Raw genomic sequence first — 13,546 nt, forward strand, 5'->3', positions numbered from 1 at the left:
ATTAAGTTCAATTATTTTTACTTTTGTAGGGGATTCCGGAGTTTTTACTGCTTCGAATTGGATTTTTTAAAGAAGCACTTCTACTTCCTGCTCTTAAAAGTGGAGATGAGAAAGTGATAGGAGGACTTGCGTGCTTGTTGTCAGAAATAGGTCAAGCTGTAAGAGTCTAAATTTATAATGAGAATTTATTAAATGTACTTTCAGTTATTTTCCTATAGTTTAACACCTTTTCCATTTTGAAAACTAAGAAAATCACAGTCCCTTTTACATAGTTGTTATCCTGATAACCTCTCGATTGCTTGCTAGGCACCTTTTTTATTTGTGAGAGCAACTACCGAAGCACTTGTTATGGCAGATGCTCTCTTAAGGTCAGATTTCAAGTCTTCGGTGTTTTTAATTGAAGTCCAGAATGTTTCATTACATGAATGCATATTTAGACAGGATAAATATCTGAAGTCCTAATTGGATTTGATTTCGAAATTTATTGAGCATTTTTTATTTGCTGATAGTTGTGTGACATTTCCAAGTGAAGACTGGGAGATCGTGGACTCAACTTTGCAGTTTTGGTACCTTCTTTAATTCTGTGTGCTCTCATTTACACAAGATAAATTGGAACTTAAGTTTTTGCTTGATGATTTGATGCCTTAAAAGTTTATGACTCGGACTTGGTATGATTTATGTACCAGGAGTAGCCTTGCCAGCTACATTATTGGGCTCATGGTGGATAGTGCTGAAAATAAGCATAATTTAGAGAAATGTTTTGTTCCCATTTTCTCCGCATTATTCGATGCTCTGTTGTTGCGTGCTCAGGTCTGTCTTCTCTATCATAGCTCTCATTTGATCAATTTCTATATTTATTGCCACAGTAATTTATTTTCATGGTTTGTTTTGGTAATATCATTTATTAGCCATTTTACTTTACCTTTTATGTGCAAGCTGATTCTGAGTTTTTGTCCTGTAATCCAACTCAAATCTTATTAATGACGATCACAAAAGGCTCCTTATGGGAACACACAAGAAATTGATATTCTAGTAAACTAATACGGCGAGTCAATAATTTTTGCCAAGTAGTATTCATTTTTTTGTTATTCGTTCAATCGTTGTCCTGTGGTCAAAGATTATATTTTGTGTAAAATTAAATACCAAAGAGATTTACGAATTCATTGTGGACCCGCAGTAAAAAATAATTCATCAGTAGTTCTTTGCTGATGTTAGAGAGAACTGCTCAATGTTGGATCTGGGAAAACAGCTTCCACTGCATTATTGGTTCCTTGTTTGTTTTCTGGAAGTTTGCTGAAATGTGTTCAACCAAGCTTTTATCGGCATTTGCTGTGCACTACATGCTGTACTGAAAAAATGTTGAACTTTTAAATCTATTATTTGGTGTCTTTTTGTGGAATGCATGGTTCTGAATATTATTGAGATATACTATCTTAATGGCTACTTCTCTGGTTACAAATTCCTTTACCTTGCATTTAGTCCCAAAAATTGAGACTGGTAAGGAAAAATCAGCAAGCCATGCACTGAGAAAAACAAAAAAACATGGAATATGAGTGAAATGCTGAAAATGATCATCACTGGTCCAAACCTGCTGAGACCAAAGTCAGAAAAATGTTATGGCAATCATACCAACTATACCATGCATGTATTTTTCATTTAGATCTTTCCTTCGTTTGTCAGAAAATTGATTCATGTTTCATTTAGGTTGATGATTACACATACAATGACCATGGAAGTAACCTTATTCTGCCAAATGGCCTTGAGCAATTGAGGATGAACCTAGTGGAACTTTTGGCAGAAATTTTTCAGCTTTTGGGATCTGCTTCATTTATTGAGAAGGTGATGTTGGATGATTCATTCTGCAATATTTGTATCCAATAACACTATTTATTATGCTGATTTTGAAAGTTTGATTCTATCAACATGTTTAATGAAAATATGCATGTGAACTTCTTTACTTCAGAAAGACAATGTGATCCATGCACATGGCTTGACAGCATAGAGAATATGGCTGTGTAGCTCTTTTTCTTTTTTTTGGGATTTGAAACTAAACTTTATTATAATAATAGAAGGGATTAGAAAGAAGCGAATGAGTTATCCGCAAAACACCTAACAAGGGAAATAGCAAAACCACCACTACACTAGTGTCAGGAACATAAAAATTTCCAATCTTTAACTAAATCTGAAATAGACAAGTGATTAAACTCTGGAAACTTCGTTGTCCAAGTCGCAACTCTGAATTTGATTTTCTCCCAGACCTCGTCCATAGACTCCAACGAATATGTGAAAATTCTATTGTTTCTCTCCAACCAGATCGACCAGAAAATGCAATGAATTACCAAATACCGAAAGCTCCTATTTCTTTTCCCAGTGGGGAAGCCTGGCTCCATAAGAAATAAGACCCGTGTTTTTCTTGGAAAAGTTTATTCGAAACCCAACTCTTGCAGTACTTTTATACATATGCCACTCGAGAAAGAACAATACAACAAAAGATGGTCCTGATTCTTCTCTTGCTTTCAGTATAAACTACACCATTGCGGGCAAAAAGCACAGACAGTCCAACGTTTTTGCAACGAATCACAAGTCGGCGGTTTCCCCAAAGCCACAATCCACGAGAAAACTTGAACTTTGTGCGGGACAAGTATCTTTCAGATATTAGAGTAGTATGAGAATAAAGGAAAGTTGGAAATCGAGAAGAAAGAATCGTAGAAAGAGTGAACAGAATAAACCCGGAAGAGTCCCCCAACTAAACTCGAAAATCCTCCGTGCTCCACTCCAATGGAATAGTATGATTAGATCCGAGGAATCTTTGCGTTTTTCAAAGAATTGTATCGAATTTTTTGATTTGTCGTTCATATTAAAGAATATCAGGGATAAAAGAATACTAGGGATAGGAGTTTTTTTGTGAATGATTGACCTAACTTTATGTAAGACCCCTAAAAGAGTTCTGAACTCACCTAGTTCGACCTCATTTAAAGCTCTTCTGAAGCGCACATCTCAGTGAAAGTTAGAATTGACTCGGAGATCGGTGACATCTATAAAATAACGGATCGGTTTGTTAATTGAGGTGGAAATCTGAAATAGAGAAGAAAGCGCTCTTTGAACGATGAAACCCCCCACATCCTCCCAAAAACGAATGATATTCCCCTTTTTAAGCACTGCCCTAATCAAATGATGAAAAACCGGGTAAGAACGAGAGATAAATTTCCAAGGGCTTTTAAATGTCGAGTTCTTAGCCAACCTCACGTCCCACCCGTTATCTTGTAAACCATAAATGCTCTGGGTGACTTTTTTCCACAAGGACTTTCTTTCCACTGAACATCTCCACAACCATTTCCCAAGAAGTGCCTTGTTTCTCAAGCAGATATTCCCCAATCCCAGACCACCCATGTCCTTCGGTTTACAACCTTGATCCCACCCAACGACATGGCAATGCGTCTCCCCGTCGGCTCCATCCCACAAGAAATTCCTCATCAATTTTTCCATCCTTTTCGCCACCCGAATTGGCACTTTAAATAGAGACCCGGAGTCAACTTATTACAATATTAGACTCCAATTCTTATACAAATCTGAAACGAAGAACGATTTAAACTCCACAATTATTGAGATCTAACAAGAGACCCTAAATTTACCTAAATTATAAACCTTGATTATGTATCTATTACGAAACGCATACTTATTTCTGCAGGATAAACAGTGATCACCTCATTAAATATTCTTTGGACAATTGGCGAATGAATTTCATTTAAGTGGTGTTTGTCTTGCATTTGGAAGTATAACGCCACACTGAATATTTTTATGAGAATCTTAATTTTGAGGTGCCACTATTTTATCTGAAAGAACTTTGAAAGTATGTGTGAGCCACATACTCTGGAAATATGGGAAAAGAAGCTTGCAAAGACGCTGAAGACTCAAGACTATCTTTAAATTAATAATTGCTTCCTAATTGGTCGCTATGCGACTTAGGGCGTTGAATCCACTAGGAATCAACTTTGAAAAAATAGCTTCGGATTATTTTTTTTTCAGTTTCAAGTGTAAATGACAAAGAAACATGGGAAAAAAAACTTAAGTGTTGATAACAAAAGAGAGATAATGGTGAAGTTTGGTTTTATTTATATGTTTCGGGGAAGTTTAGGGTTGAAATAATTGCGAAATGGAGGTAGAAAGGTGTGTTTGTTATAATTTTTAAAAAAAATTATTTTTAATGTTTTGGGTTGATATTTGTGTGAATGATGATTCAGAGTGAGATATTGTAGGTTTTGAATTTTGTTAATTTGATTAAAGTATTATATGATAAAATAAAATTTTTGAAACTGATGAAAAGTTGAATTAAATGTAATGATGTTGGGAAATTGATTAAAATAGATTTTTGGGAAAAATATTAAAAATGAGGTGATAGTTATTGATTTTATTTTGGAGAATGTAAACTAGGTTTTAGAAATGAAAATATAATATTCTGAATGATTTGGATAAGTGTTTGGATTGATATGACATAGAATAAGGGGTTTAGGGGTGGAGGGGCAGCAAGAAAGGCGAGAAATGGTTCGCATTGTCATACGCAAGGAAAAACCAAATATTGTGGTGCTTCTAGAAACTAAGAAACAATTGGTGGACAAACATTTCGTTGCAAGCTTGTGGAAGTCCAGATTTGTTGATTGGGCCAGTCTACCGTCATTAAAGAGATATGGGAGTATTCTAGTGATGTGGGATCCTAGAGTGGTGGTGGTGTGGTCGGAAACACGGGAGAAAAGATGAATAGCCTTTCAAATACTATGAGCATGTCATGTTTTGACAATTTGATAGGGGAATTGGGAGTACATGACCTGCCATTATTGAACGCAAAGTACACGTGGTCAAACTTTATGGCCAATCCGATTTGTTGCCGCTTAGACAAATATTTTATTTCCGGGAGTTGGAGGGATATCTTCCCCACTTTCAGACAAATTATGCTACCTAGAATTACATCGCACCACTGTCTAGTGATGCTTGATACCGCTAAGTTGAGTTAGGGTCCTGCTCCATTCAGATTTGAGAATGTTTGGTTGTCTCACCACAAGTTTAAAGAATTAGTTCTGTCATGGTGGAACAATGGGGTTACTCTGGGGTGGGAAGGGTATGAGTTTATGAAGAAACTCAGAGGAATTAAAGTTGAGGTATCCAAATGGAACAGAGAGGTTTTCGGTGATGTGGGAGGAGAGACAGATTGAAGAGATTATTATCAGCTTCTATAGGAATCTTTATAGAAAATCAAATGGTGATGGGTGGGGGTGTTTCGACGGGTTGGAGTGGAGTCCTTTAGATAGACTTGAAGCTGAGGAGTTGGAGATCCCATTTTCGGAGCAAGAGATTAAAAATGCGGTGTTCGATAGCTATGGATCCAAAGCTCCAGGGCTGGATGGGTTTTCATTGGCTTTCTATCAAAAGTGTTGGGATACGGTCAAAGCAGATTTAATGAAGGTGTTGCTGAATTTTTTGATGAAGGAATTGTGAATGGCAACACAAACGAAACTTACATTTGCCTAATCCCAAAGAAACAAGAAGCGATTAAGGTTAAAGACTTTAGACCAATTAGTTTGACAACGAGCATGTATAAGATTTTGGCCAAAGTCTCGACAAACATGCTGAAGAAAGTCTTGAGCAATACAATAGTGGAGAACCAGTGTGCATTTATTAAAAAGAGACAAATTCTGGATTGTTGCCTTATCGCGAATGAAATAGTAGAGGAATATAGATGGAAAAAGGAAAAAGTATGGGTGCTTAAAGTTGATTTGGAAAAGACGTACGACAACGTCGATTGGAGATTTCTAGATTTTGTGTTACAAAAGAAAATGTTTGGTGCTAGATGGAGAAAGTGGATTAAGGGGTGCGTTTCCAATGTTTTTTTTTTGATTTTTATCAACGGACGGCCACGGGGGAGATTTAAAGGGAAGAGAGGCCTTAGACAAAGGGACCCATTATCCCTTATCTTTTTTAATCTAGTGATCGTCGTTCAAAGAGCGCTTTCCATCTGTGTTTCAGATTTCCACCTCAATTAACAAACCAATTTGTAACTTCATCGATGTCGTCGATCTCCAAATCAATTATAACTTTGACTGATATGTGCGTTTCAGAAGAGCTTTAAATGAGGTTGGATTAGGTGAGTTCAGCACTCTTTTAGGGTCTTAGATACAATCAAGTTGGAGTTGGGCATGGTGGATTTTTGAGTTTGGTTTGGGGATTTTTCCGGGTTTTTTTTTGCTTGTTCTTTCTATGACTCTTTGTTCCGTATTTCCAACTTTTGTTATTCTAGTATTACTCTAATATCTGGAAAGTACCTATCCTGCATAAGGTTCAAGTTTTCTCGTGGATTGTGGCTTTGAGGAAACTGCCGACTTGTGATTCGTTGAAAAAACGTTGGCATGTCTGTGCCCTTATGCCCGCAATGGTGTAGCTTATGCCGGAAGCAAGAGGAGAATCATAACCATCTACTGTTGCATTGTTTTTTCTCGAGTGGTATATGGATAAAAGTATCGCAAGAGTTGGGTTTCGAATGGACTTTTCCAAGAAAAGCACGAGACTTGTTTTTTTATGGAGCCAGGCTTCCCCACCGGGAAAAGATCTAGGATCTTTTGGTACTTGGTAATTCATTGCATTTTTTGGTTGATTTGGTTGGAGAGGAACAAAGAATTTTCACAGACTCGTCGTAGTCTACAGACGAGTTCTGGGAGAAGATCAAATTTAGTGTTGCGACTCGGATGACAAAGTTGCCCGAGTTTAATCACCTGTTTATTTCAGATCTAGTTAGGGATTGGAAATTTATATATTTCTGACACTAGTGTAGTAGTCGTTTTTCTCCTTCCTTTGCGAGGTGTTTTGCTGATTACTTATCTGCTTCTCTTGTAACCCCTTCTATTATTCTAATAAAGTTTAGTTTTAAATAAAAAAAATATGACATATAATAAGGTGCTTGTTCGTTAGTACAAACTTCAATTTCTGATTGCTATATGAGCATGGCTTTCATATCCCAAACTCACAGTCGAACATGTGTAATTTATCAACAATTATGCAAGTCTGAAGTAATTTCTCTCGGATATATTTTTTTTCAATTCAAATAAATGGAGTTGTGATACACGTTATTTAGAATCAATGGACACAACGAAAATAGCATTATGCAAGGAATCCATGTAACACCTATAACTAATCAAATATGGGAAACCACGCATGGGCATGGGCGAAATTGAAGAATATAATTGTGGACCTCTGGTCTGCTTTCGTAACTTAAATCTTTTATTAATATAATATTGTTTCCTATCAATTTTATTTTTGAAGAATATAGTCTTTGGATTATATAATTTGAACGAGATCAAGGATCTTCCTGGTCTTGTTTAGTCTGGCATGAGAGATGATTAAAAATGAGGATGTGGTGGCCGTCTTCTCTCTTCTTAACCCTATACTCTATAAAAAATAACGAGTGTTAAACAAGATTAGGCCTTTTTCTGAGATGCCCGTCTGGTCCTGTATCTAAACCTTTTCCAAATTTAAAATAATCTCAAATCCAAAATTATAATGATTTATTCAATTGATGTTTATAAAGTTAATAAAAAAAAATAATACTTTAGGCTGTTTCTTTATAAATGAAGCTTATGTAAAATTAGTACACTTTTATGTCCTTGTTAAGTGACATTTCTATTTATTTTTCTTTGTCGGCTATTTTATCTTGTTTGTAGTTTGTTAAATTATTTGAAAACATGCGAGTGTCATGCTTACTTTTTAAGATGCTATGCCAGAGATTAAATCATATCTGAAAACATATGCATTTATTCTTTCTTGTAAGTATGAAGCCATCTGATGGTATCTGATTCACTTTACAGTTAGCTGCTACTCCTGTTTATGTCTCATACTCTCATGCCTTTCCTTAAAACATGATATATAGATATTCTCTGGAAGTTTGAGATCTCCGAGCTTGTATATTTCTTGGAAAGAGGTAGAAACCAAGTTATTCATCCTCAATGTGGTGAGTGCTTTAATTGATCTTTCAGATTTCATTATTTATAGTTATCTAAGCACCTCCTACATGGCTTTGCATGACCAGATGTTTCTGTTTCTTTATAAGTTCTGCTCTGATGTTTTCCTGTTCAGATTTTTTAATTTGAGCTCCTTTTGTCCCTTTTTCATTTTAGGTTTCCGAAGTTGCTCTTAATGAGGGACAGCATTTTGATACGTCCATTATCATGCAACTAGTGACACTTTTGTCTGACAAGACATCTTCTGACCTCAAGGGATTTATGTGCCTTGTATGCTTTCTATTCTTGTTTTGATATTGTTTATAAATGTTAGCTAAGTGACTGAAAAGAATGAAATATGAGGCAAGTTTTAGGAAACGTTAATGGCATAAATTTATTGTTTAACTACTGTGTCCTTTTAATGCTTTCTTTTGTAGATATACAAATCACTTGCAGATGTTATTGGTTCCTATGCCAAGTGGTTGACGGCATCTCAAACAAACAGCAGATTATTGTTGTAAGTTATTCCTTTCCTGCTCTATTCCTCAGAAACATAGAATTTTATAAGTGATCCTGTTTTTTGAGAAGTAGAGTACGTTTATACAACAGAGAACTTTAGGTTTTAATTATGTATTATCCCACTATTGGCTTTGATTTGCTAATATTCATTTGGCATTGCTCTCACGAAATATCTCTGCTTGACCTGCTATTTTCAGATTGTTTCTTTCTACTGGGATTCTTCAATCATTTTGTTCAAGTGCTTGTGTTTATGCTTTGCGCAAACTCTGTGAAGAAGCGGCTTTCATGATGTGCGAACCTTCCAATTTGGATCTCTTAATTTGGATAGCAGAGGTTGGTTTACTTAAAACATAAGCTAATGCATGCAGGCACCCTATGGAACCACCTCTCATGTGAGCCGCCCCATATGTGTGTATATGTCTTTTGTCCTAACTGTTCACAGAATATGGGCTATAGGGATTGGAAGAAAAGCAGTTGCCTTTGGACGATGAGGATGAAGTAGTGAGTGCCATTGCTCTGATATTTTGCTCTGTCCCTGACAAGAAGCTGATGAATAATTTGTTGGCTGAACTTGTTTCTCCTTTTCATTTAGCTGTTGGAAAACTTGTAAGCCTGTTTTTTGAATTTTTTTTAATATAATTAAGATCATGTAATTTTCTTTCAATATATCAGAAACTCCTCGAAGTTCATATGCATTTAGTTTTATGACTTTTACTTGCTATTTTCTCAACAGATGAGCATTGATAGGATTATAACCCAGACATCTTAGTTATCTTTCAATTTTATTAGTTGTCTTCCATGTTTACTTGTGATTTAGCTAACTCATCATATACTGTTGGAGATTACAACTATTCATCATAGATGTATGTTGAGTAGTTAGGATTTGATAGGCTTAATTTTAAACTAGGATCCTATATTATTGGTATGATAGGATATTTCCTAGATTTAATAGGATTTGATTTTATTCCTTTGATCTATATAAAGTGTACTAATCCAAGACTTTAAGGTACGAAAAATAAGAGAATTATGCCATGTTGTCTGCCATATTATTCTATATGGTATCAAAATACTAGGTTGGGATCTACTTGTTCCAGTAGTGAAGACGCCGGTTCAAGCAGTGACAGTGGTGGAACCCAATCGCGTCACTCCCCCAGATTCTTCCCTTCAAACAACGATTCTCAAATTGAATGGGAAGAATTACTTGGAGTGGGCACAATCAGTCCGGTTTGTTATTGATGGAAAGGCAAATTGGGGTTCATGAACGGCGAAGTGAAAGTGGGTTCGACTGACCCGAGATACAAGCAGTAGCGTTCCAAGAATTCATTGGTCACGACATGGTTGATCAACTCTATGGAGCCAGCAATCAGTAAATCATTCATGTTCTTACCCACGACTCAGGAGGTTAAAGAGGCAGTATGAGAAACTTACTCCGATTCTGAAAATTGCTCTCAATTGTACGAGCTAAATACTCGTGTATGGCAGATGCAACAAGGCAACAAAGATGTCACAACTTATTATAACAAGTTGATAGTTCTATGGCAGGAATTGGACCTCCTCGATGTAGATGAGTTGGAGAGTAGCAAGGACTATACATGATACAAGGCGAACCTGGACTGACACAGGATGTTTGTCTTTCCTGCAGGATTAAATAAGGATCTAGATGAGGTTTGAGGCCTTGTACTTGGGCGAAAACCTTTGCCTATCCTTCGGGAGGTGTTTTCTGAGGTCCGGCATGAAGAAACTCGACGACAAGTGATGCTGAAACATTTTGAACCCAACATGGAGTCTGAAGGTTCGGCCCTTGTGAGTCGAGAGACGGGTTCTGAAGGTAGACCATTTTTAGAAGTGCAAAAAGCCATGGCACACTATAGAAACATGCTGGAGAATACATAGGAAACCAAAAAGTTAAAATTGTCGATGGCTCCGTTGCATCTGTTGCAGGGAAAGGAACTGTTGTTATTTCCCCTTCTTTGACTCTTACAAATGTGTTACACGTTTCCCCTCTATATCTTTTGTCAATCAGCAAACTCATTGTTGATCTTAAATGTCGAGTCATATTTTTGTCTTCTCATTGTGAATTTCGAGATTTGGCCTCGGGGACGATGATTGGCAATGCTAGACAAGATGGTGGCCTTTACTCTCTTACTGCCGAATCCTTCCTTGGCAGACGTGATCCAGACAAGCATCAACTCTATTTCTTACTCGAGTTTCGATGATATTTTATTATGTCATAGTTGGTTAGGTCATTCGAACTTTATTTATTTGAAAAGATTGATTCCCAAGTTGTTTATCAATAAATATTTCAACTTTGCATTGTGAATATTGTGAGTTGGCCAAATATCCTCGGTCTAATTTTTTGTCTCAACCTGATAAAAGATCCACACCATTTACAGTGATTCATAGTGACATTTGGGGCCATGCTAAGTAAAAGCAATTACAGATAAACGGTGGTTTGTGTCTTTCATTTATGATCATTCACGTCTGACTTGGGTTTTCTTTTTAAAAGATAAGTATGATGCAGAAGCCACATTTAAAAAAAATTTCAAATGATTCAAACTCAATTTCACACCAGGATCAAAAAATTTCGGGGTGATAATGGGCAGGAATACTTTAACAATATACTTGGAAAGTTTTTCAGGAGCAAGAAATCATTCAGCAAAGCTCTTGTAACCATACACCTCAACAAAATGGTGTGGTTGAACGGAAAAACATACATATCCTTGAAGTTGCTCGAGCAATTATTTTTTAAACCAAAGTGCTTAAGTATCTTTGGGGAGAAACAGTTTTAATAGCCACATATTTGATTAATAGACTACCATCCAGGATCTTGAATTTCCAATCCCCCATGAATATTTTTCAAAATAAAATCCCCAATACGTGTCTCCTGACTAAAATCCCTCTGAAAATATTTGTTAATCTAGCATTTGTTCATAACTTTGATCCTGGTATTTCGAAACTGGACCCAAAGGCACGGAAGTGTATATTTGTTGGTTATCATGCAAACCAACGGGGGTACAAGTGTTTTGACCGTGCTACCAATTTTTTTTTATTTCCATGGATGTAATATTTGTTGAAGGCAGGTCCTTCTACGCTCCACATATTCTGGGGGAGTTTAGAGATAGTGAATATGACCACTTAACCGAGTCTGATTTTAATATAGAACTGGAAACTATGAAATTTCAAATTTTAATCAATCCGACATTACAGTGGAGACATGTGAGCAAAGAAAGGGGGAGACCTTGTCATTCAACAATGCCATGAGTCAACTCGTGGGCTTGATCTTGAAACTCAGAATGATGCCTCGACCACTCTTGAAAACAACATTGATCTTCCCATTGCCCTGAGAAAAGGTACTCGATCATGCACAAAACACCCAATCCCAACTTTGTCTCTTTTAAAAAATTGTCATCCTCCTATCGTTCGTTTGTCTCTTTTTTTTGATAAGAAACATAACAATATTATTAATATGTGAATTTTACAGAACAAGAAGTGGACTAGTGATCCACTGCCGACTAGTTAATTTAACAATAAACATATGATCAATCTTTAAAAATATCAAATGTAGACAATCCCTGAAAGTTTTTATCCGCTCGAATCCAGTTTGCTATTGTGAACCTGATTCTTTCCCAGCATTCTTCCTTGGTTTCTTCCACTTCTTCAAAAATTCTTCTATTTCTCTTCAACCAAACCGCCCAAGTAATTCCATGGATCACCACTTTCCAGAAAATTTTACCTCTTTTGCCAAGCATATGCCCCAGATCCGTAGAAAACAAATCTTGGGTTGTCTTCGGCACAACCCAAACCAGTCCCATTCCTTTCAAAGCCCTAGCCCACAACACATGAGTGAACTTGCAATGAATAAACAAATGATCTTGTGTTTCCACATGCTTACAACACAACACACACCAGTTGGGACAAAGAGAACAATTAGGATATCTCTTTTGCATCATTTCGTTTGTCTCTTAGTTAGATGCCATTAGTATTCCTAATAGTGTAGAAGAGGCTCTAGAGATCCCTGAATGGAGAGAGGCAGTTTATAAGGAGAGCTCTGGAAAAAAACTCTACCTCGGAGAAGGTTGATCTACCAATTGGGAAATCTGTTATAGGGTGTAAGTGGGTATTTTCCCCAAAATACAATTCCGATGGATCTCTGGAACGATATAAAGCACAGTTGGTTGCCAAAAGCGTCACCCAAACACATGGAGTTGACCACACGAAAACTTTTTCTCCAGTGGCCAAACTCAATACAGTTCGAGTTATTCTCTCTGTTGCTGCTAACCTTGATCGACCGCTAAATCAACTAGATGTGAAGAACGCCTTTCTAAATGGTGATCTATAAGAAGAAGTGTACATGGAACCAACACCTGGATTTACCGATCAGTTTAAACCAAAGGTGTGCAGGCTAAATAAATCACTCTATGGACTGAAACTGTAGAACACCTTCAAGTTGTATATCAAATTCTTAGATATATGAAGGGAACTCCGGGGAAGGAATTGCTCTTTGAAAAAACTGAGAAACAAGTTGAATGAAGTATCTACATATGCTGATTGTGCAGGATCAGTCACTGATTAAGATCAACATCTGATTATTGCACATTTGTGTGGGCAACTTGGTAACATGGAGAAGCAAAAAACAAAGAATAGTTGCAAGAAGCAATGCAGAGGCAGAATTCAGATCTATCACAAGGAGTATGTGAAATATTGTGACTTAAACGAGTCATGAAGGATCTAGAAATGATTCTGAAGTTTCCCATCAAGCTGTATTGTGACAACAAAGCGGCCATTATCATTGTTAACAATCCAGTTCTTCATGAGAGAAATAAGCATATCGAAATTGACAAGCATTTCATAAAAAAGAAAGTTGAAGACAGAGTTATTAGTATTCCATTAGTTCCAAGCCTATTACAAGTTGCAGATATCCTAACGAAGGGCTTATTGAAACAAACCTTTGAAGAACAAGTGAGGAAGTTGGGGATGATGGATTTTTCGCACCAACTTGAGGAGGAATGTCGAGTAGATAAAATTTGATTGGCTCAATTTTAAAC

At 36.6% G+C, this 13,546-nt stretch overlaps 1 protein-coding gene across 8 annotated transcripts in view; it reads left to right on the forward strand.

The window, feature by feature from the left end:
• The window catches only part of LOC140976048 (transportin MOS14), a 39,650-nt gene that overhangs the window by 17,248 nt on the left and 8,856 nt on the right, over nt 1-13,546 (forward strand). For 7 of the 8 annotated variants that reach the window (XR_012175153.1, XR_012175155.1, XR_012175154.1 and 4 more), the window contains 10 exons: nt 30-158; nt 307-368; nt 510-566; nt 687-810; nt 1,705-1,839; nt 7,913-7,993; nt 8,160-8,273; nt 8,420-8,499; nt 8,699-8,834; nt 8,958-9,107. Coding sequence is in view for 5 of the 8 variants with exons in the window: in XM_073439897.1 (XP_073295998.1) it covers nt 30-158; nt 307-368; nt 510-566; nt 687-810; nt 1,705-1,839; nt 7,913-7,993; nt 8,160-8,273; nt 8,420-8,499; nt 8,699-8,834; nt 8,958-9,107 (1,068 nt within the window). In the remaining 3 variants the exon portion in view is untranslated. The remainder of the gene's footprint in view (nt 1-29; nt 159-306; nt 369-509; nt 567-686; nt 811-1,704; nt 1,840-7,912; nt 7,994-8,159; nt 8,274-8,419; nt 8,500-8,698; nt 8,835-8,957; nt 9,108-13,546) is intronic. The other variant, XM_073439899.1, reaches the window with a different exon arrangement.

The sequence above is a fragment of the Primulina huaijiensis genome, chromosome 5 (assembly GCF_012295235.1).
Source record: "Primulina huaijiensis isolate GDHJ02 chromosome 5, ASM1229523v2, whole genome shotgun sequence".
In the NCBI taxonomy this organism is placed as follows: Eukaryota; Viridiplantae; Streptophyta; class Magnoliopsida; order Lamiales; family Gesneriaceae; genus Primulina; species Primulina huaijiensis.